The sequence below is a fragment of the Lipotes vexillifer genome, unplaced genomic scaffold (assembly GCF_000442215.2).
Source record: "Lipotes vexillifer unplaced genomic scaffold, Lipotes_vexillifer_v1.1 scaffold341, whole genome shotgun sequence".
In the NCBI taxonomy this organism is placed as follows: domain Eukaryota; kingdom Metazoa; phylum Chordata; class Mammalia; order Artiodactyla; family Lipotidae; genus Lipotes; species Lipotes vexillifer.
This window is the reverse complement of record NW_006797957.1, coordinates 1,258,673-1,282,931: the sequence shown is the minus strand read 5'-3', so window position 1 is coordinate 1,282,931 and position 24,259 is coordinate 1,258,673. Positions and strand designations below refer to the sequence as shown.

General features: G+C 37.8%; 2 protein-coding genes across 5 annotated transcripts in view; one reads left to right on the top strand and one right to left on the bottom strand.

Annotated features, from left to right (window-relative positions):
• Positions 1-19,756, bottom strand: part of NDUFS1 (NADH:ubiquinone oxidoreductase core subunit S1) — a 31,199-nt gene extending 11,443 nt beyond the window's left edge. Inside the window, exons 1-13 of one of the 4 annotated variants that reach the window (XM_007469995.1) lie at positions 19,564-19,756; positions 16,049-16,113; positions 15,432-15,523; positions 13,265-13,372; positions 12,493-12,569; positions 11,760-11,841; positions 11,549-11,679; positions 10,914-11,099; positions 8,407-8,541; positions 7,593-7,707; positions 6,546-6,691; positions 6,076-6,204; positions 2,212-2,341 (exon numbers count right to left, since the gene is read on the bottom strand). In XM_007469995.1, coding sequence (XP_007470057.1) covers positions 2,212-2,341; positions 6,076-6,204; positions 6,546-6,691; positions 7,593-7,707; positions 8,407-8,541; positions 10,914-11,099; positions 11,549-11,679; positions 11,760-11,841; positions 12,493-12,569; positions 13,265-13,372; positions 15,432-15,523; positions 16,049-16,109 — 1,392 coding nt within the window. In that variant the 5' untranslated portion in view covers positions 16,110-16,113; positions 19,564-19,756. The remainder of the gene's footprint in view (positions 1-2,211; positions 2,342-6,075; positions 6,205-6,545; positions 6,692-7,592; positions 7,708-8,406; positions 8,542-10,913; positions 11,100-11,548; positions 11,680-11,759; positions 11,842-12,492; positions 12,570-13,264; positions 13,373-15,431; positions 15,524-16,048; positions 16,114-19,563) is intronic. The other 3 variants (XM_007469996.1, XM_007469997.1, XM_007469998.1) reach the window with 3 other exon arrangements.
• Positions 19,757-19,835: 79 nt separating this feature from the next.
• On the top strand, positions 19,836-23,798 carry EEF1B2 (eukaryotic translation elongation factor 1 beta 2). The gene is made up of 6 exons (XM_007469994.1): positions 19,836-20,277; positions 20,763-20,885; positions 22,476-22,602; positions 22,880-22,946; positions 23,362-23,487; positions 23,600-23,798. The coding sequence occupies exons 1-6, from the start codon at positions 20,198-20,200 to the stop codon at positions 23,752-23,754; spliced, it is 678 nt and encodes a 225-aa protein (XP_007470056.1). The 5' UTR covers positions 19,836-20,197; the 3' UTR covers positions 23,755-23,798.
• The last annotated feature ends 461 nt before the right edge of the window (positions 23,799-24,259 follow it).

Sequence of the window (24,259 nt, the reverse complement as noted above, 5' to 3'; positions counted from 1 at the left end):
TAGGGAAAGCAATGATCACTAGATCACAATGCAGAATACCTTAAAGTTAAGGGCTTTGCTTTAAACCACAGTGCTACTTGAATACCAAAAACTGAGAGGAAATGCATCCCAAGTGCAAAAGAATCTACACATACAGTGGAGGATGGAAAAATTAGAAGTAAAGCTGTAGACTATAACAGTTCACTCTCCTGCCCATCTTCTGTGTCATTCTTCAATAAATAGCTGGATCCAATCAATGAATCAGCATGAGAATTATGCCTAGATACTACAAAAAGGAGGACATTCACAAGAGGAATTTCCCAAGGAAATGTGAAGAGCTTTCAGTAGCCTCAAAACAAAGAAACAGTTTTCAATAGCCTCAAAGAAAATGAAAAACAATTCCTCACTTAAAAAAAGAGCTCAGAGAAGTTACATAATAGAGAGTATTATGGAAGATTTTCATCAGAGAATTCAAGAAAGAACTAGAAGAGAAACAAAGCAGAGATGAAAAGCATTCCAGAAACAATAAAAAACAGAATTAAATATGACTATAAATACTGGGACAAGAAATACAGTTTATATGAAATTATATAAAATAAACTGAAAAAGAACAAAAGAATAAAGAAAAAATGACAGAAAAGATAGAAGAGGAGATCTAATATCTGTACTGTTAAAGAGTTCTTAACAAAAAGAACTAATTAATGGAAAATACATTTAAATATATTAGAGAAGAAAACTTTCCTCACGGACACTCATCACCTTCTGGGGCATGGGGATGTGAACTAGAGAGAAGAGAAGGAGTCTTCTCAATACATTTAAAAAAAATACTTTTGATCACAGTAACAATAATGATGTTATTCAAAACTGACAAACAAAGAAGCTGGGTTTCGCTGCTTTGTCCCCTCACACTTGACTTTCTTCTTGCCTACACCTGAAGCTGTCAGTAAAGCAACCATCCTGGAACCATGAGGAGAGGCTCACACACAAACACACGTGAGTGAGTAAATGCACTGAGGATAGCAAAGCAGGAAGGTAGGCTCCTGCCTTGATGACATCCTTGGACAACTGCACCATCTGTCAAACTGCTTACCTTCAGGACCACTGTTATGTGAGAAACAGAAACCTTTTACATTTTTTTAACAATCACCATCCCACACATCACATACACACACACACACACACACACACACACACACACACATACAACTCCTAAAATAAAGAGAATCTTGAATCTTCAGACTGAAAGCTGCATGTCCCATTAAAAAAAAAAATGGTAGAGAACCACCATCAGTAAGACATATTCTAGTGAAGTTACTAAATTTCAAAGATAAAAAATCAAGCATGAAATATCAATAAAAAAGTATCTAGACAATAACAACAAAAAATAGGACAGGATTGGAAGAGAATATGGCTGACACTGGGCTTCCTCTCCACAGTTACAAAAGGCAGTATCTATAAAGTTCAGAGGGAAAAAAAAGTATAACCCTAGATCTTTCTATCCTGCCAAGGCTCTCTTCAGGAATAAAATAAACATTCTCAAGCAAGAAAGAACTCAAGGAATGGTGCACTTACATGTCCTCTTGAAGCAAAACCAAAAACAAACAAACAAAAACAAACCCCAAAGCTCTAAACTCCAGATGGCAATTAAATGAATGTAAATAAAGAACTTAGTAATGAAAAAGTCATGTAAAAAGAACTGGTGAGGGACTTCCCTGGTGGTCCGATGGTTAAGACCCCACACTTCCACTGCAAGGGGCATGGGTTCAATCCCTGGTCCGGGAAGTAAGATCCCACATGCCGCCTGGTGTGGACAAAATAAATAAATAAATAACAAAAACTGGTGAAATTTCTTTAGGAATAATAACCCTTGCTGTAAAGAAAGATTTCACTGAAGTTTAAAGTTTAATTCTTTCAGTTTTACTTCATTTTTTAATGATAACTTCGAGTAAAACTAAACTCTGATAAATAAAAATGTACAGTATGATTTCATTTTTGTTTACCTATCCATCCATCTTGCTCTATATATGAATAGAGAAATGACTGTATGATGTTTCATCAATGCTTGTTTGGGGTAGTGGGATTTTGGATAATGTTTACTTTCTTAAATATTATTTTCTATGTTGCTATGTATATGTAGTTTTTAACAGCAATCACATATTATTCCAAAAATAATAAATTTTAAAAATAATACTTAAAAATCAACAAGAGTAGATACATATAACTCAAGAGCACCTGGCTGAAAGGATGGCTGCCCGAAGCAATGTCTTGAAGAATTTTGGGAGAATCTCCCAGATGGTCGTAGCTGTAAGTGAGATCAACAGGGCTGCCTATAAGGGCCACTTTTAAGTCATTGTGAAGCCAACTGAAAGAAAACAACAGAGTTTTTAGAGCTAAATCACTAAGTTAGCAGTTACTGGTCTCTTCAATGCTATGTGCTACATCTATTTAAATTAGAAAATGTTAAAAGCACTAAAGCCCTCCCAGAACATTTAACTTTAACAGATACTATTGCGTACCTTTCAAAAATAAAGTGTTGTAAAAAATACAGGCATACCTTGGAGATATTGTGGGTTCGGTCCCAGACCACAAAATAAAGTGAGTATCACAATAAAGCAAGTCACACAAATCTTTTGGTTTCCTGGTGCATATAAAAAGTTATATTTACACTACACTGCAATCTATTAAGTGTACAAAATCATTATGTCAGAAAAACAATATACACACCTTAATTAAAAAATACTTTATTGCTAAAAACATGCTAAACATCGTATGAACCTTGAGTGAATGGAAATCTTTTTGCTGGTGGAGAATCTTGCCTCGTGCTGATGGCTGCTGACTTTGATCAGGGTGGTGGTTGCTGAAGGCTGGGCTGGCTGTGGCAGTTTCTTAGAATAAGGCAGTAATGAAGTGTGCCGCATCGATGATCTCTCCCTTTCATGAACAATTTCTCTGTAGCGTGCAGTGCTGTTTGATGGCAGAATTCTTTCACAATTGGGAGTCAATCCTTTCAAATCTGGCTGCTGCTTTATCAACTTAAATTTATATAATATTCTAAATCCACTGTTGTCATTTCAACAATTTCTTCACAGAATTCACCAGGAATAGATCCTATATCAAGAAACAACTTTTTTTGCTCATCCATAAGAAGCAACTCTTCATCCATTAATGTTTTACCATGAGACTGCAGCAATGCAGTCACATCCTCAGACTCTACTTCTAATTCTAGTTCTCTATTTCCACCACATCTGCAGTTACTTCCTCAGCTGAAGTCCTGAGGCCCTCAAAGTAATCCAGGAGGTTTGGAATCAACTTCTTCCAAACTCCTTTTTAACACTGATATCTTGACCTCTTCCCATGACTCAAGAATGCTTTTTTTTTTTTACTGTATGCGGGTCTCTCACTGTTGTGGCCTCTCCTGTTGCGAAGCACAGGCTCCGGACGCGCAGGCTCAGCGGCCATGGCTCATGGGCCCAGCCGCTCTGCGGCATGTGGGATCTTCCTGGACCCGGGCCCAAACCCACGTCCCCTGCATCGGCAGGTGGACTCTCAACCACTGCGCCACCAGGGAAGCCCTCAAGAATGTTCTTAATGGCATTTAGAATGGTGAATCCTTTCCAGGTTTTCAATTTACTTTCCATCAGTAGAATCACTAGCTATGGCAGCTACAGCCTTATGAATGTATTTCTCAATAATAAGACCCAAAAATCTTACTCCTTGATCCATGAGCTGCAGAATGGACGTTGTGTTAGCAGGCACAAAACAACATTAATCTCATTGTATATCTCCATCAGAGCTTTTGGGTGATCAGGTGCAATTATCAATTAGCAGTAATATTTTGAAAGGAATCTTTTTTTCTGAGCAGTAAGGTCTCAATAATGGGCTTAAAATACTCAGTAAACCATGCTGCAAACAGATGTGCTGTTATCCAGGCTTTGCTGTTCCATTTACTGAGTACAGGCAGAATAGATTAAGTAAAATTCTTAAGGGCCCTAGGATTTTTGGAATGGTTAAGATGAGCAGTGGCTTCAACTTCAAGTCACCAGGTGCATTAACCCCTAACAGAGTCTGTCCTTTGAAGCTCTGAAGCCAAGCACTGACTTTTCTTCTCTAGCTATGAAAGTCCTTCTCCAGCAATGGCATCTTTTTCCAATATAAGGCTGTTTCGTCTACACTGAAAAATCTGTGGTTTAGTGTAGCCACCTTCATTAATTATCGTAGCTAGATCTCCTTGATAACTTGCTGCAGCTTCTCCATCAGCACTTGCTGCTTCACCTTGCACTTTTCTGTTATGGAGACGGCTTCTTCCCATAAATCTCATGAAACAACCTCTGCTGGCTTCAACTCTTCTTCTGCAGCTTCCTCACCTCTTTCAGCCTTCAGAATTGAAGAGAGTTAGGGCCTTGCTCTGGATTAGGCTTTGGCTTAAGGGAATGTCATGGCTGGTTCGATCTATCCAGACCACTCAAACTTTATCCATTATCAGCAATAAGGCTATTTTGCTTTCTTATCATTCATGTGCTCATTGGAGTAGTACTTTTAATTTCCCTCAAGAACTTTTCCTTTGCATTCACAAGTTGGCTAACTGGCACAAGAGGTCTATCTTTTGGCCTGTCTCGGCTTTCAACATGCCTTCTTCAGTAAGTTTAATCATTTCTAGCTTTTGATTTAAAGTAAAAGATGTGCAGCTCTTTCTTTCACTTTGACACCTGGAAGCCATTGTAGGTTATTAAAACACACCAACATTTATTAAATTCACCGTATTATATGGGTATGGTTTGTGCTGTCCCAAAACAATTACAATACTAACATCAAAGATCACTGATCACCATGATAAAATGTAATAATGAAAAAGTTTGAAATATTGTGAAAATTATCAAAATATGACACAGAGACACAAAGTGAGCCGATGCTGTTGGAAAATGGCACCAAAAGACTTACTTGAATGAGGGCTGACATAAACTTTAAATTTGCAAAAAACACCGTATCTGCAAGTACAATACAGCAAAGTGCAACAAAATGAGGTAAGCCCGTACACACCAAGGAAATTCAATGAATTAATTTGCTGTGTTAGAATGCTAACTCTAAGCTAGCTATAAACAAAGACTTTAATTTTAGAATAAATTATCTGTAGTTTTTATTTTGTCATACTTACACAGCAGAGTCAGTTACCTCCTAATTATCCATTAAGGCCATTTAAATAAATTTCATAAAAAACAAACTACATCATTCATATTTATTCTCTATGACAAGGAAGTATGGATCCAGCTCCTCCAAAAATAGTTATAAATGTGGCGACCATACACTCTGGTTTGTCAGAGACAGTGGTGGTTTTAACCTGTCATCCTGGAGTAATTAACAACTCCCCTTTCTACTCTCAACAGTGTCCCAGTTTAGACAATCAATTATATGGTCTATCTATTAAGTCTCTAAGATATAAAAAGATGGAGAGTCATTCTACAAAATAACTAGCCTGTACTCTTCAAAAAAAATCTCGAAAAAAGGAGACTGAAGAGTCATGACACTAACTGCAATGTATAACTTCAGACTGGATCCTGGGCAGGAAAAAAAAATTATAAAAGAAATTATGGAAGAATCGGTGAAATCTGAACACAAACTATAGATTAGATAATAATACTGTATCAATAGTAAATTCTTGATTAAATAAAGAATCAAATTCTTAAATGGAGAATATCCCTTGTTCTTAGGAAATCCACACAGAAGTACTCAGTGTGGGATAAAAAGAGCATCATGTCTACAACCTACTTTCAGATGAATATATTCACACAAATATATACATGGAGAAATAATTAAAAAATATATGAAACATGAACATTGACTAATCGGGTGAACGTTACACAAAAATGGATATACAAAGAACATTTCAAGTATCCTGAATTATTTCAAACTAAAAAGATAAAATAAAAAGATCAGCAGGGGGAGAAGCAGGGAATGGAGCTGTTAGAAATTGCCCTCCAATTATCTTTTGGAGTCTCACTCCCACTAACACTATTAGGAATCAGCTAAAATAGTCACTTTTTCATATATAAAACAAATTATCATATAAATATTTTTAAAACCCTGAAGATTATTACTAACCTCTTTCGAATTCTAGCATTAAATAGTGGTGCCTCAAAACGTGGATTTGTACCAACCAGAAGGACAACATCTGTCTCTTCCACACCGGCAATTGTAGTATTAAGAAGATAATTGGAACGTAGATCTGTGCTAGAAACACGAAATATAAAATGCAAGTTTTACTTTAAAAGTAATACACACTGACAATCCATGAAATACTCTCCTGTCATCAAACCCATGGCACTCCCAGACAAAAAAAAATCTATGAAGCATTCTTAAATTACATCAAAGGTTCAGATACTTATTAATAACTGGATTCTCTAACAGCTCCTGGTCTGACTTTGGCCTATATGTGATAATAAGCTGGTTGGTATGTTGGAGTATCCAAGCTGCCACATAAAAGTCATTGATGCCATAGATGTGTTGGTTTAAACACAACTTGTAACCAGAAAAAAAAAAGAAAGCCTAGATTCTAGCTTCAAACTTCTCACCCAGCTCCTGTGGTAGGGAAGACCTCTTCAGTGCATAGGGTGTCAGAGTCCACTCTATTAAGTAAATCTTTGAGAGATACTAGGGCTTCAGCATCCACCAAGCCACCTGCAATTGCTGCCACATCGTTGCCTTGAAAACTCTGCAACTAAAAATGGATGAAAAGGCTATCACCAAGAAACCTTCATTCAGCAAAGGATCACAATGAAATGTTCAGAAAACAAAACAATAATGTCATTTTCAAGTACAATAAAAGGAACAAACTTCTAACTAAAACGTTATTAATCTGAAAGTGAGAAGCAAAAGCGTATATGGGGCCAAGGTTAATAACATCAGCCTGGAATAAAGATGTATGTATGTATGCATGTATTTATTTATTTATGGCCGTGCTGTGTGGCATGTGGGATCTGATTCCCTGACCAGGGATCAAACCTGTGCTCCCTGCAGTGGAGGTGTGGAATCTTAATCACTGGACAGCCAGGGAAGTTCCTGTTTGTTTTTAAATTAGGAACAAAGGGTCTCAAAATGAGGTCTGGAAGATGAAGACTGTGGAATTATACTTAAATACAACTTCATCTGAAGGATCTGTCATTCCTTCAAGCCCTTTATGTATGTTGCTTTTCTCTGACCAGAGGCCATTCCCCGTTTTTGCTCTGGCAAGCTTGTATTCATGCTTAGACTTTGCCTAAGCAGTCAGCTTACCTATGTGACACGATACCTGGTTAGGCATCCTTCCAATGTGCTCTCTCATATATCATTTTCTGCACAACTACCCAAAGCAGCATGTGATAATTGCTTAATTATCCATCTTTTCCTAAAAGACTGTGGGAGGTTAAGAACTATGTGCTAGTGGTCTTTATATCCCTACATCTAGCATGACATGCTGTACAGTTCTCAATACATATTTTCTTTTTTTCTCAATAAATATTTGTTAAATGGAAGATAATCTTGGCAAGATGAAAGAAGTGAAGAGAAACATATCCCCTCTTCATTCGAAAGATGTGCCTTGGAAATCACAAATATAGTTATTCTATACTTCAATTTTTTACCATTCCAGCTACACGAGAGAGTGCGTCCTCCCAGGTGGTGTATGTTAAAAGCCCCTTTTCACTTCTGACCATCGGCTCGGTAAGTCTTTGACGTTTTAGCCCATCATAGGCAAATCTAGATAACAGAAATTATACCATTTGTGGAATCTTGCTAAAAAGGCAACTATAATTTTCAAGTTTAAAATCTAAAAGAAGAAAAAAAAAAAAAAAAACTAAAAGAAATGTTATTAAAATCCAGTACTGGTTAAAGGTCAAACAGAATAAACACTTGGATAAAATAATTATTCCAGGTTTCTTTGGAGATGAACTAATAAATATTCTACAAACATCATCTAAAACTAAAATGCCACCTAAAATGTTTGAGTTCTTATAATTTATTTTCAGCTTCCTGAATAATCTTAAAATTACAATACACAAGAAATCTGGTAGCTGAAAAAGCCAAACCATTTCTAAAACTTGAGTATCTTTAGATATTTCATCAAAATTATATTGTGCAAATCTAACATATTTAGCTTCTATTCTCCAAAGAAACAGAGGCAAACTGAAATATATTAAGTCTCTTAATTTACTTCAATTTCTCTATCTGGGAGGAAAAAAACGTATTTCTCAATATGAAAGCCAGTTAATATGAAAGCCAGTGATATACCTAGGACTATTAAAGTCAGTTTTGTCTAATTCTCTATATAAACAGTCCAGATTTCAATAGTCTATATACATTAGTTTGCAAATATAAGACTGTTGCTTAATATCAAAATTATTATAAAATTTCCTTCAAATCAAGTCCAAAAGTTAAAGGAAACAATATAGCACATACCTGGTTTTATCAGAGATCCACTCTTCATTGATGTCCTCATGCATCCTTGGCAAAATTCTCATTACCTCTCCAGTTCTTGTGCTGACCACAATATTACTTCCAACTGCATCCATTACATCAATGGATTCTGTCTTTCTAAGAAAATAAACACATATATTTACTAGTTGATTTTGAAAATAGGGAAAAAGTTTCTGTTACCGGGTTTACCAAAAACAAAAAATTTTACAAATTTCCTTTCTGAATTTCTAAAACTAATGGAACTCAGAGGAACTGTGATTTTGAAAATTAAATAAATAAATAAATATAAATATACCCTCGTATTTGAACAGGCCGTAATGCAAAAATGAAACCTTTAAAACTGTTATCTAAAACAGAAACCAACTGGAACGGCTGCAAATAGCGAAATATGGACAATTAGAGTATCAAAATAAATAATAAGAGGGGCAAGATTTTGGGGTATGGCTGATTAAGGAGCTTGACAAATCCTCCCCCCAAAAACAAAAATAAAGCTAGACAAAAACTGACAAAAGCAACCAATTCAGCTCTTTGGAAAGCTAACAAAAGCACACAATATCATGAAAAACTTTCATGTGTGGGAAAAACTCCTGAACTTCAAGTAAGAACAGTGGAAATTAGTGGTGTTCTGGCTTGGGACTATTCTTATCCCCTTTCCTACCACCGTGAACTGGAGGTTCTGCCAAGATGGGGCAATCTATGAAGACAGGAGCTTCTTTCTTTCCTACAGACAAGGCTCACTCGTTTTGGAGAAATGGCAAAAGTTGTCTGTGGAAGTGGTATCCTGGAGGTCACTGAGCTGAGGAAAGTCAAGAGTACTAGCCTGAGGCTGTAGGCACAGTCAGGGCAAGCATTCCTAGTGGAGGCTGCACATATGTGCAGCTGAGACCAGAGAGAGCCCAGGCTATTCATACTCTCCTGGACAACACAGAGACCCAAAAGACCTGGTGTAAAGTACAAGCTGGGTAGACTTGAAAACAGCCTTATCTTTGAACATGCTCTTCTATCCACACACGGATCCAATGGCAGAGGATGAAAGCTTTATTGGCTCAAAGAATTTAAGCACAGTCATTATCTGACTACTAAGCTATGCAGACACAGGAGCAACTCCTAAGAAGCCTTGCTTAAAAATAAAAACAAGAATATTAAAATATGTTCAAAGAAATAAGGAAAATCATGTTTACAGATTAAAGGGAAGTATGAAACATTGAATCAACAAAGATTCCCAGTAAGGATACAGAAATTACAAAAAAGAACGAAATAGAAATTCTGGAGTTGGAAAGTATAACTGTAACAAAACAAATCACTATAGGGGCTGAACAGCAGATTTCAGAAGACAAAAGAATGAATGAATGAACTTGACAGTAGATCAACAGAATTCATCCAATCTGAAGAATAAAGAAAAAAAAAGTTTTAAGAAAAATGAATAAGTGTCTCAAAGACCTGTGACACAACATTAAGTGTAGCATTTGTATGTATTATGGAGAGGAGAAAACACTCTCTACTTAAACATTTCAACTATGTACTGTCTCCTCCCTGCCCCCAGCTCCCTAAACCTTTTGTATACACAAATACATGGTTTAAAGCCTGGAATTTTTTTTTTTTTTAAAGCCTGGAATTTTAAGTTACTCCCATATACTCTGGTAGGAGTTTAAAATCAGAAGGCAATTTGATGATATATTTCTAGAACCTTAAATGTATACAAATTTATTGCAACGATCTATTTCATTTCTTAATTTAATCAGAAGAATCAGAGATATATAAGAAAAGTTATAAATATGTTTATTTTAGATTTGTAGGACTTCCCTGGTGGTGCACTGGTTAAGAATCCACCTGCCAATGCAAGGGACACTGGTTTGAGCTCTGGTCCAGGAAGATCCCACATGCCACAGAGCAACTAAGCCCATGCGCCACGACTACTGAGCCTGCATGCCACAACTACCGAAGCCCGCATGCCTAGAGCCTGTGCTCTGCAACAAGAAAAAGCCACCACAATGAGAAGTTCGTGCACCGCAACGAAGAGTAGACCCCGCTTGCAGCAACTAAAGAAAGCCCATGCACAGCAACGAAGACGCAACACAGCCATAAATAAATAAATAGATAGATAGATTTTAAAAAATAAATTTGTAATTATAAAGAATAAGAACTAATAAAATAAAGTATAATATGTATACGTGGTTGAAAATTTAATGTACAATGAGAGGAAACTATAAATTTTTAAAAATCAAGACAATCTTATTCCTTGGAAGAACAAGTGAATAAAATAATTTTGTGATTAAGTACTTTGGAACTAATTTCCAAGAAAACTACAATTAATTTGCACAGGTTCATCCTATCCTTCAATTTAACAACTTATCTTCTATTAAAAGGGCTTTACTTAAAGCAAATAAATAAAAACTTGGACCAGAACAATTAGAACTCATGAAGAAAATGAATCTTAAATTTTTTTGAATAGTACTGAATTAAAGGACAAAAAATACCATGATGAATACCTTGTTTCCCAAGGCCGAGCAGTAAAGGCATAGGGCTTAGAGGTCAGGGCACCTACAGGGCAGATGTCAATGATATTCCCAGAAAGTTCAGACATGAACATCTTTTCAATGTATGTGCCAACTTGCATATCATTTCCTCTGCCTGTTGTTCCCAGATCATCTACTCCTGCAATCTCACTTGCAAATCTGCAAGATAAAAATGTACCATCAAATGGTCAAACACAGCAAACTTACCTCCTTTCCTATTCATTATCACAAAGGTAATGATTTTCAAAACACTGGAAAGATAGATTTTCAATGGAAAATGTAGTCCCTGAATAAAAATAATAAATGTTTCCATTTAATTTGAGGTGTAACACATGTACAGAAAATTGCACAAATCATGTGCACAGCTCAGCAAGTTATCACAAAGTTAATGCTTGTAGATTTTGATTTTTAAATCCAAGTGAAGTTGATATTAACTAAAAGTGAAAACTTATTCATTTTACTGGCTTATGTAAAAAACACTGAAAATCCCTCTTCTTTCACCAAATAAAAGTTGATATCCGTTCCAGTGGTGTTATTCCATCAAATTTTGTGAATATTAAATAAGTATACAAATGATATTGCAGAAGACAGAAGGAGAAAAAGATTACCTGATGCATCGAGTACACTGTATACATCTAGTCATAATGGTTTTTATCAATGGCCCAATGTTCTTGTCCTCCACAGCACGTTTCCCCTCTAAAAACCGGCTCCTATCACTTCCAAACATCATGGACTGGTCCTTAAGTAGATTATGAAAGAGTTAACCAAATTTTGTTAACAAAATTAACACAAAAAGATTTAAGGAATTAGACTACATACCTGCAGATCACATTCACCTCCCTGGTCACAAATAGGACAATCCAATGGGTGATTTGCTAGTAGGAACTCCATCACACCTTCCCTGTAAAGAAAAGTGTAATATATAAAATTACATAAATTGCTGACATTCAAAATGGTTTACATATAGGCTATTTAAATAACTATCACAGATGTATACTCATATAGTTAACATGGATTTTACATTTACTATAAGAAACGCCAATGTAACTATCATAAGAGTAGTATTAAATACTTAATCTAAAAAATGTTTATAGGAGTCCAGAATAAAACATCATTAGAGAACCTAGAAAATTGAGTTTTAACAATACAGAAATACCAAAAGTTGCTGAATGATCTTCAGAAAACACTGGCATTAATTCAAAAAAACATGGATGTAAAGCAAAAACAAATACAATCAGTGCCAGTACAGTACAGTACAATATCACTGCAATAATCTCAGTTCAATAAGCCCGAAACAAACTCACTGTTACCACAAGATGAGCAAGGTTCTAAACAAGGGATTTTAATGCTGATTCTGCTGTAGGCTCAAAACCATAAAAACCTGACTTCCCCTCCTCTATGTGTACTCACTTCCAACTGCTCCTAGAAGCCAAGCACGCCAATTTCTTCAGAGTTTGATACTGAATTTCTCATCTATGGGAAGGTATACATACTGAAATGTGCAATTTTCTGCTCTAATAAAAGTCACTATGCCAAGTTAACAATAAAGTACCTGGCTTTCTTAGTTTTCTCTGAGTTTGTCAGGATATTCCAACCTTTCATTACTGGCATGGCACAAGCAGCTACAACCTGGAATTTCAATGCAAAAATCTCTTAAGTATTTGTATTTATTTGTAATTCTAAGTTAACCCAATATATAAAATATTAACATTTGAAAACCAGGAAAGAACAGAGTATTTTTGAAGACTGAGTTTTTTAGTTTTCATATTTATAATATGATAATCTTGCACGATACATTTCTCTTAGAAACTAGACATCTTCTTAATTTTATTCTAATAATTAATGAGATTTTTTATAAGAGGCTCTGAAATAGAACATCAAATAACTGTGTTTTGATTAGCAGGCAGTACTGAATTAAAATTGCACAAGCCAAAACAAAATTAAACTGAAAGTGAACCTCTTCACTGCAACCCTTTTCTCTAGTGAAAATGGCACAGCATAAGCACTTCTAATGTGCTTCTTGGCAGCTCCACATCCTACTTGTGTGTCACACACCATTTGGACATGGTGACCGCTCTAAAAAGACCCATTTAATTTCTAAATGTTACCATTATATGCCACTTGCATTTATATAAAGCACTTTCTTCAATATGTTTCCAGTTCTGAAATGAAGAGAATCAATCACACAAAAAATAAATTTATAGATAGAAGTAAACAGGACCAGATTCTCCACTACAGCAATACTGATTCTAAATAAAGTCTGCTGCAAGATTTAAAGTTTTCTACCTTCTACAGCATGGTGTGGAATTTTAGGTATCAAGTACCTTAGGAGCTTTCTCAATTTCAACAAGGCACATCCTGCAGTTTCCAGCAACAGACAACCTTTCATGATAACAGAATCGAGGGATCTGCATGCCAACCTTCTCACAAGCCTAGAAGACAAAGTAAAAAACGTTTGCACTAGGATAACCTGACCTCATCCTTGTCTTGTCTAAAACACAGTAAAAACAAACAAAAAAACATGAGGCCATCCCCTATCTTATTACTCCTACCTACAAATATCTGTAACTTGATCCTCAAAGAGATTTCCCTCCTTTTCTTTCCTCTTGATTCCAACCCCTGTCTGCTCTGAAGCTACCTCTTTAAAGATCCTCACCGTGCCTATACCTTACGTGGAAGAAACTGGATAAAGAAGCATATTCAGACTGTGCTAAAGGCTTGACTCCCCATTTCTACTCTGAACCATTGTCTACAAAGACTCCTCCTTCAAACTCTGTCCCAGTGGTTTCATACCTTGACTTCCTCATTGACTAGCCCTCCTCCTTTAGATTAGACTCCACTTTACACCATCCAGCTGACTATAATCTGGTTCTATCTTTGGCTCCAAATACCCCACCCAGTACTCTCACTCCCTTCCCAGTTCCCATTTGCTTAGTGAAGGATATTAGTTCCCTCTACCAATTATCCCTGCTCCTTCTCTGAGCCTACAAATGCACTCAAATTTCCTCTAGAATTAGTTCTTCCATCCTTAGCCCTTACTCTAAAGCAATCTCATCGATTTTTAATATTTTAACTACTTAGCAAAAATGTATGGAGTCTTCCTGTGTGCTAGATGCAGTGGGTCAACTGTCCCAGCCTTCACACTAGCTCATTTACATATGATTACATTCAAAACTTCATCTGTAGCCCTGATGGTCTGCAGCCCTGATAGTCCTCCACTTCTTTAGATGTAAGTAGGCATTCACATGTGTACACTCTATAGATAGTTAAAATTCAATCTAAAAAAAAAATTCAATCTATTTCTGTCCCCTACTATACATCCCCAAATAAGCTAACAAAGGCAGAAATCACAAAAAACTCCTCTGCTCTTCATCATTCCTAAAGGCCTGTCTATCTGCATCTCACTCTCCCTTGAATATACCCTCTTGTTTTCATTCCCATTGCCACTATTTTGGGCCTTTTCACTTCCTGCTCCACTAATGCAAGATATACTCTTTCTGTGTCTCATTCCAGTCTTATTATTCTCCAAACCACCATCCTCTACAGTCACTGTCATACTGCTTAGTAGCCATGAATATTCTTGATGGCCCAAACTATAAGCTCTGCAACATTGCATATATTGTCTTTAATGACCAGACCTTCTCTACCAGAATAGTCTGATTTCCTGTTATCTCCTCTTCTACACATACCTTATGTTCCATCAATACCAAACTACCTGAAGCTTCCTTGTCCACATATAAAAACCTACTCATCCTTCAAAATCTTCTCAGAGATCACCTGAGATATTCCTGACATCTCTTTCTACCACCTCCTATACATGCCAAAATACTCTCCACTGTACATTGAACATAATTTTGTTATATATTTATGTTTACATGTGTATGCCTGACAGTCTAGAAATTACTGTTAAAATGAATAAAGAGCATTTAGCTCTGCAATAATTTACGATGGAATGAAGCACTTCTTCTCCATAACCAACTCTGTTAGTTCTGGAGGAATTTGGAGAAATTAAATACTTAGGGCATAAATTCGAGAACCTACTACCCTCCATTTATCTGCTTTGTAGGACAGATTCCTAGAAATATTATTAAAAATAGAGAGGTTACATAAAAGTGAAAAGCATCAAGCAAGCTCACAACAAAGGTTAGCTTTTCCCCAAACTTACCTATACTAACTAATAATTTATTTAAGGTAACTTAAAACTTCTAAATGGGAATTTATTTGAAGGCAGAAGTGAAACAAAAGAACTGCCACAGTTCACTTAGAAAGTCAGAATCTGATAAACGATAGCTCACTCACTCTGAAATGCCAAGATTTCAAATCAAACTTATTTTCATATAATTTTACTATCTAAATATAGTTCTTTAATGAGCATTTGTCAAGGAATCTTGAAAATTTTAGAAGCAAATGAAAAGTATAAAGAAAATAAATTATTTTTGCTTTTTTAAATCAGAACATACACAAAAATAAAGAATTAAAATGAATGCCTACTTGGAGGATGGTAGTTCCTGGTTCCACCATGACAGACTGACCATCAACAAATACTTCAATCAAGTTGCTTGCTGCTGTGGCAGTTGTTCGAACTGACCATCAAAAATATTGAGGTGAAAATGAAATTAACAGAGTTCAAGTTATTACAGCAGGGGATAATGGATTAATTAACCTTCACATCTACATTTTTTCCTCATTTTGTACTATTCCCTTCTATTTCTTTAGATGCAAACTTCTAAATTATTGACTTAGAGGAAAGCTTTTCCAGTCCTGAATACCAAACAGAATATGGCTGTCTACTTTTAACAGCAGTTTAAGTTGTAACTTTTAATACCACTGAAAATATGTTCCTGGGAAGACCACTTCTCAAAAGCAGAATGACTGGTTTTTCCATTTTGGCACTTATGGGCAATTCCTACTACTTTCTATTCCACGATAATGTCTATAAAATGTTTAAAGTTGTATTTTGAAAATTATTCTATTCAACTTGGGTCACTGTTTCCATTTTTATTTAAAATATATTATGGGTCTTTCAAGAAACATTCCATAAACCTATGAATTTACAAAGACAGAAAGTCTAGTACCCACAAATGCAAATTCAAAAAAAAGACACTCACCACATCCTTTAGGAGACTTAGAAAGGCTCACTAAGGCCCTTCTTACAGGTATCCTTAACATATTGCTAAGAATAAAACAAAGAAGAGTTATATTATCACAGGAAAAACAATGCCAATCACAAACTTTTTGGTAATATTTTATGGTTTTAAAGCATTTCATATATATATACATTATTTCATTGAACATTTCACAAGTCCTGATATTTTTCCTGAAATTCTAGAGATGAGAATACTCCATCTCAGATAGATTAACTGACTTGTACATCATTAAGAAGCTGAGAAGGAGCAGCTAGCAGATAAATTTGAATCTTCTAATTCTATGTAAAGGGCAGTTTTGTTGTTTTTAATTATAAACAAATGATCAAACTTAGTATACTACTATATAGTAAATTTCAAGAATTAACAGTGAGTTTATCATTAATTGCTATGTAAAATGAAGCCTACCTTTCTGCCTTCATTTCCTGCTAAAATGCATTCTAACATTCTACGTTCTGAGCAGTTACCTACTAAATGCTTCTGAGATATTCTGAGCTGGCTCACAAGCCCAAGCCTTTAAAAACTCTGGAGTGCTATTTTCTGTGTCCAGTAGTATACATTTATCTTACAGATTTGCAATTATCTGTTTATGTGCCTGTTCTACCCCCCCTGTATTGTGAACTTCTTTAATCTTTCTATCCTCAGTACCTACACAGTAAGCTCTAAAACAGTGGTTCTCTATAAGAGATAATTTTGCTTCCCAGGGAACATTTAGCAATGTCTGGACAAACTGTTGTCGTGACTACGGGAAAGCTATTGGCATCAAGTGGGTTGAGGTCAGCGTGCTACTAAAGATCCTACAAGGCTCAGGACAATCTCCCATAATAAAGAATTATCTAAAGTGTCAACAGATCTGCAGCTGAGAAGCCCTCTCTAAAGGATTTGCTGAATTACTGAAATAAACGGAAGTGGATTATATAAATTAACACCAATTAAAGGTATACATAAGCAAAAAGAGAGAAAAGTTATCTGATCTTTTAGAGTCTTTTGTCCATCCACTTGATCATATCGGCGAAGCACTGAACTTTCTGTCTACTCACTTGATTATACGGGCTAAGCATCTAATTTTTCATTTGGAACTCTTAAAAATACAACAAATTATGTGATCAGAATGTATCGCATAAATAATTTCAAAGTTTATAGTAGAAAACTGTATATATACATAAGTTTTAAGCATGTTTCACAGAAATTTCATTAATTCACACATCAATAACTCAAACAATTCATTAATTCAGAATTTGTGATACTGAATCTGCAGACATCTGTCACCTACTAGTGAGTGACTTTTTGGTAAATCACAGTTTGTTTCTTTATCTATAAAAGAAAACAATACCTCTTAGGCTATGTGTTACTAGTAGGAGCTCAATAAATGTCAGTTATATCTGAATTCAATTTAGATGGTACTAGCCACTGAAAATCAGTTTTAAAGGGCTCTTCCTCTTTACTACCAGCACACACTGTGTATGTGTATATATATATCTTTATTATTCCACCTACTAAACTGTAAGTTAGCAATCAATTTCAGTATCTCTAGTCTGTAAGCTCCTTGACAAGGAATGGTGCACTTTGGTCATTTCCCTTTTCTGAAGACCTAGCACAGTGCCCCTAAGAAAATGAACCATCAAACAGAGTTGACCCTTAAACAATATGGGTTTAAACTGCACAGGTCCAGTTACAGGCGAATTTTTTTCAATAGTAAATACTACAGTACTACAAGATGTGAGATTGGTTGAATCCTCAGATGCAGAACCATGGATAATAGAAGGCCAACTGTAAGTTATACACAGATTTTCGACTGCACAAAGGGTTGGAACCCTTAATCCTCTCATTGCTCAAGGGTCAACTGTAGTCTTACCACCAAGTTCCAGAATGAGTAGCATCTGTCCTATTAAAATCCATTCATATAAAGGTAAAACTGAACTTGCTAAGTTAAAGACAGATCAAAATCAACAGTATTTCATACAACAATGTAAAAACTTTAATATTACATTTGTCTCCAATACAATATGAAAGTGGTGCCCACTTTAGCTAGGAAATCCACCAGGACTAGGCTGTCTGTTGAAAACCCAGCATCAAGTGGAAGACTGCATAGCACCAACATAAGAAATACAGATTTGCAAAACTTTGATAAGCACTTTACACTTATTTGGCTACCATTTAAGAACATAAATAATCATCTCTAAGATGGGAAAATGCTAATGAATAATCACTTCTAAAACTAGAGTGGACACTTTTTGGTGCAGGGACAATACTACTCCACATTCTCCACCAGGTATCCCGCAACCATCCACTTCTCTCTCTCCAAGGTACTGTCCTATTCCAAGCCACCATCATCTCTTGCTTGGACTGTTACAGTAGCCCCCAACAGGTCTCCTGGCTTCCACACTGCTCCCACAGCCTTTCCCATCTTCTCAGGGGCTGTGACCTCAGACAGAAATGTTCTTCCCTCAGATCTTTCTGGCCCCTCCTCATCCTCCAAATTTTGGCTTAAAAGGCATTTCTCAGGGAGATTTTCCTTGACCAGCCTAACTAACATATCCTAACTACTCCCCAGTCACATCGCCCATTTAATTCTTCCTTGTGGACTCACTTCTAACTTATAATAGGCAATCAACAACTATTTGTTAAATGAATTCTATCTCTACTCTCTGGCCATCGCTTCCACTTTCCTGGTATTAAAGAGTGCAGGTGCTCCGGCAGCCTTACAACACCCTGCTTAAAGATGCACACACAATTCAGTGGAAAAAAAGGACGTCCCGCAAAAAACCAACTTGATGTTTATTCATCAGAAACAGTTCACGTTACATTTTCTACCCTCAATTCGTTTTTGAGCAGAGCTGTGTCTGATACACGTTTTTACAGTACGTGTACATGCAATGGATTCCCAAAATTTTTAAACAACGTAGCTTTGTTATTTGCAGTGCGACTTTGAGTCAACTTTTCAAATGTCTTTTTTCTTCAGTTTCCCCACCAGTGAAAAGGATAAGAAGTATTAGCCAACGCAGCCTATGGACAAAACCATAAAACAAAACAACAGAGGCATGGACGGTTGCTAAGGCAACAGCAGCCAAACAAGGATGCACTATACCAGGTATGTAGTAACTGGGGGGAAAAGCTCAGTCTTTAGGCCTAAGTCACTTGAAAGGTCCTCTCCCGGGAAACAAAACGGCCTCCTCTACAGGAAGGGGACTGTCCTGCATTCCCCTGCAGAGGGAAGGTCACCCACAAGGCTGCACTCGGGCCAGTGCTCCCCAGGGCCTCGTGATTTCCTCCTCCTCTCTGCTCCGTCAGAGCAGAGACGTTGGCTAACAGTCCTCACCTGCCAGCTCTCGGGGGTTCCCGGGGAGGCGGGGTGGGACGCGGCGCCCATTCAAGGACAAGAGGAGAATGAGTGGGCTGGGCCAAAGAAAACAGTCTCGTCAATAAAAACACTCCGGGGACCAAGGCACCTCAGCCTTCTCACCCAAACACAACCTCACCTTCTCCCTGGAACCGCCGAGGCTGCCCTGCAGAATTGTCTACAACCCGCCGACTCCTTCAGAGGCCGGGTTTCTTATTCAATATGGCGGCCTCGGGCATCTCAGTCAGCCGGGCCTGGAAGAACGGAAAGGCGGGAGGGACTAGAAATCACAATTCGACAATTTCTCGTTTAGATTGAGCTCGGCAACTTCCGTCAGCTTGACAGAGGGCGGGGTGGAGGACGTAGCAGCTGGCAGGAAGCGGGGGCGGGAAGTTCCGCCGGAAGTAACCTGGCGGCCGAGGCCGAGCGTCTTCCGTCATTTCCGGCGCTTCAACGGGCGTTTCCGGTAGTCTTTGCAAACCTTGGAGGTAGTAATTTAAGCAATGCCGATTTTATTAATTGATTTGCAAACACAAAGAAAGCTCGGCGGATAATTTGTGGGCCATTAATTAAGAGCCCTTGATTTTTACGTTGAGAAATCTTAACGTACTTTACTTCTTTTAACCTGCGGCTTGGGGCATCGGAGAGAAACCTCCGTCTCTATATAAGGCATTTCCGGCCTCGTTGCGGGCCTTTTTCCCTGTTAGCGCTCGGCAGCGACCGTCTGCGCTCCTCTTCCTCCGCTGCCGCCCAGTTCCCTATCAGCCGTCGCCATGGGTTTTGGAGACCTGAAAAGCCCCGCCGGCCTTCAGGTGCTCAACGACTACTTGGCGGACAAGAGCTACATCGAAGGGTGAGCTGACGGGCCGGGGTCTGGGCAGGGTCGGGAGCAGTGGTGCCACGTGGCGCGGCCTCGGTTGCGGCTGGAGGAAAGGAAGCCTGACCCCAGGGCTCTCCCGCGGGAGGGGACTGCGAGGGGACTGCGAGGGGAGAAGGGTTAAAAATGTGCTTTGTTTCGGCTTACTTGACTCCACCGGGTTTTTCCGCGTCTTTGCTCAGTTAACAAATGTAAACCTGTAGGTCCACGTTAGCGATTGCAGTTTCTGAGGTCTAAGTGGCAGTTGTGTCTCAGGATAGCTCGGAGAACCAAATAAATGATCCCTGATCCTAAGGAACTTATTTTTTACAGAAAACTAAAGCTGCTTAGGTAGCCCGGTAACAAGAGGGCGAATTGCCACTAATTAATTTGACGGTCGTAGCTAGCGTTTGTCATTCGTTGGCTGGTGTTTGTGGTTTTTCTTTTAAAGGCATGTGCAATTAATTCTGCATCGTTGGCAGGTATGTTCCGTCACAAGCAGATGTGGCAGTATTTGAAGCAGTCTCCGGCCCACCACCTGCCGACTTGTGTCATGCCCTACGTTGGTATAATCACATCAAATCTTACGAAAAGGAAAAGGCCAGGTAAAAGTATCTTTGTGTTTATCTGAAGAATAGAATGCTTTCTAAGCTTAAACTCAGGGTTTTCATGTGACAAGTTAGGGTTCAGGCTACTTGAGTTTTGTGGGGATATTGTAAGCTAAATTTCTCTGACTTTAGAAGGCCAAGAGGCTGAAATCCTCCATTTTTTCATGTAGAACATGTAACAGGTAGAACATGACAATTTTGAGGAAAAAGTTAGTCAATCTAAGAAACAGGAAATTTTTTTCAAGCCACACTGAGGATTATAACCTGTGAAAAGCCCATCAGAAACCTCTGAAAACTGTTCTGTGCATATAAGTGTTGATTTATTTATTTATTTATTTACTTGTGGCTGTGTTGGGGTCTTTGTTGCGGTGATCAGCCTTCTCATTGTCGTGGCTTCTCCTGTTGCGGAGCACAGGCTCTAGGCACATGGGCTTCAGTAGTTGTGGCACATGGGCTTAGTTGCTCCGCGGCATGTGGGATCTTCCCAGACCAGGGCTCGAACCCGTGTCTCCTGCATTTACAGGCAGATTCTTAACCAGTGCACCACCAGGGAAGTCTCTGTCCATATAAGTTTTTGTTTTGTGTTGTGTTTTGTTTTTTTTAAACATCTTTATTGGAGTATAATTGGAGTATAATTGCTTTACAATGGTGTGTTAGTTTCTGCTTTATAACAAAGTGAATCAGTTATACATATACATATATCCCCATATCTCTTCCCTCTTGCATCTCCCTCCCTCCCACCCTCCCTATCCTGCCCCTCTAGGTGGACACAAAGCACCGAGCTGATCTCCCTGTGCTACGCGAGCTGCTTCCCACTAGCTATCTGTTTTACATTTGGTAGTGTATACATGTCCATGCCACTCTCACTTCGCATATAAGTTTTTGAGACAAGCTTGCACATTAAATAATGCATTATTGACAGTTTATACAATCCAGATCTACAGGTGCAAAGCGAGTAGTGGGTCATGGGTCATCATGGCCCAAGATTCAAGATTCAGAAGGAATGTTATCTTCTCAGGAGGGCTGGTTAATGCAGATGCACGATACACAGTATAGAGGAGGGAGGTGGCCCAAACAGGCAAAGAAAATTTTTATGTTTAAATTTTTCTTGTCTTGCCACAAAATATGAATTTTAGTTCATCAACAACAGCAATTCAGCTTTTCCCCACACTGGCCTGCCAGTGTGCTTGACCCTGGCCTGGGGGACCCACCTCTGGGGTGAGGGGTGGCTCATTCTTTCAGTCCTTTGCCATTCTTCTGAAACTGCTAACAAGGATGGAAGTTTGGGCAGGTGGACTCCAGTTCACTAAGAATGGAACTGATCATACTTAATGAAATCTCAAACAGAAAGACTCATTCTGAAAGTAAATCTTTGTGCATATTGAATATAGTGTTTCACATGCTACTAATGTTTGTTGGGTGAGGAGCTAAACATATAAAAGCATTTACCTGGGAATGTTGAAGGGTAAATTCTTGGTACAAAAGGGGTCTATTGATAACTTGTAATGAAAACAGGTTCTCATGTATTGTTTGAAAAGGGACATCATACCGACCTAATAGTAGCTAGCTGATTAAATTTTTTTCAAGCCTGCCAGGAGTGAAGAAAGCTTTGGGCAAGTATGGCCCTGCTAATGTGGAAGACACCACAGAAAGTGGAGCTACAGATAGTAAAGATGATGATGACATTGATCTCTTCGGATCTGATGATGAGGAGGTATGGCATAAGTTGACATTTGTGCATATCATTGTGCTTAAGCACAGGCTCTGTAGCCAGAGTGCCTGGGTTTGAATCCTGGCTTCACTTTATTACCTGCCTTTTAAAAATTCTCACTGGCTACATGATGAATAAAATCAAATCGCCATCTTTCGGCTGAGCTCATGATGGATTTGTTTTTTTCTGATAAAGGTGGTCTGCTTTAAGCTGAGGACCCACCAGCCTTAAGCTGAGGAACAACCAGCTTTGTGAAGTATATTAAATTTTTTCTTTACAGGAAAGTGAAGAAGCCAAGAGGCTAAGAGAAGAACGCCTTGCACAGTATGAGTCAAAGAAAGCCAAAAGTAGGTCATTTCATAATTTGTGTTTAACTTAATTGTTTTCATAATAATGTGAATAATCTTTTTCAAAGACTGATCCCCAAAGTAATTTCCTTTCCTCCCCATTCGTTGAATATGTCAGTATTTCAAAACCTGTTGAAGTGGAGCTTCAAAACTTCCACAGCTACTGGTCTGCAGCTGTTTTTATGGTAGCAGTTGTGGCATTCCTCTGTGGGAAAGAAACTGTTACACAACTAAACACCTCTTTCTCAGCAAAATAGAAAGTGGGCATATGTGTGACAAACACAAGGTGTATTTTCTATAGTTTTATGTGGCTAAGGAGATGATCCGTTTAGAAACAAATTAAGATTTGTTAAGTGTCTTGAAGTAGGGCAAAAATAATTATTTGAATAATGCTGCTTCTTGTACTCTTTTTTAGAACCAGCACTTGTTGCCAAGTCTTCCATCTTATTAGATGTGAAACCTTGGGATGATGAGACAGATATGGCAAAACTAGAGGAGTGCGTCAGAAGCATTCAAGCAGATGGCTTAGTCTGGGGCTCTTGTGAGTTTAGTCTTTGCCTTTTGACACTGGCATCTGGAGTGTGCATACAGTTTAAAGCTTTGTCAATCAACAGGACTTTTCTAACTAAGATTTTTCTTGATGCTCTTTTCAGCTAAACTAGTTCCGGTGGGGTATGGAATTAAAAAACTTCAAATACAGTGTGTAGTTGAAGACGATAAAGTTGGAACGGATATGCTGGAGGAGCAGATCACTGCTTTTGACGAGTATGTGCAGTCTATGGATGTGGCTGCATTCAACAAGATCTAAAATCCATCGTGGATCAGTGCTCTTAAATAAAAGCTTGAAAGACACCCTTGGCTCTTGACTCCTAAATAAGAGGATGGTATTTATTTATATTCCTTCTATTTTGAAGGAAGAAATTTAATGGATAGATAATTCATAAATAATATAAATTTGGGTCCGCATTGTCATTCGACGTTTAGCCCAAAAAAGGAGGGAATTGTTATAAATTCTGTGACTATGCATAGATGTAGACTTTATAAACAAATTAACAGAAGTGGACTTAGTACAACTTCTTTACCCATTAGTGACGTCCTCAGTATGCGATGATACAACTTTTACCGCAGTATTTCAAGGGTTTATATTTGCCTTGTTTTTTAAAAGAAATCGCGGAGGTAAACGACTGAAAGTTTTGTAGTAAGAGGTTTTTTTGTTTGTTTGTTTTTTGACCATGTCACGCGGCTTGCAGGACCTTAGTTCCTGGACCAGGGATTGAACCTGGGCCCAAGGCAGTGAAAGCAGCCAGTCCTAA

Coding starts and splice junctions, on each gene's coding strand:
- EEF1B2 (XM_007469994.1), top strand. CDS start 20,198: ATGGGTTTTGGAGACCTGAAAAGCCCCGCCGGCCTTCAGGTGCTCAAC. Junction 20,278..20,762: donor GACAAGAGCTACATCGAAGG/GTGAGCTGACGG, acceptor CATCGTTGGCAG/GTATGTTCCGTCACAAGCAG. Junction 20,886..22,475: donor TACGAAAAGGAAAAGGCCAG/GTAAAAGTATCT, acceptor ATTTTTTTCAAG/CCTGCCAGGAGTGAAGAAAG.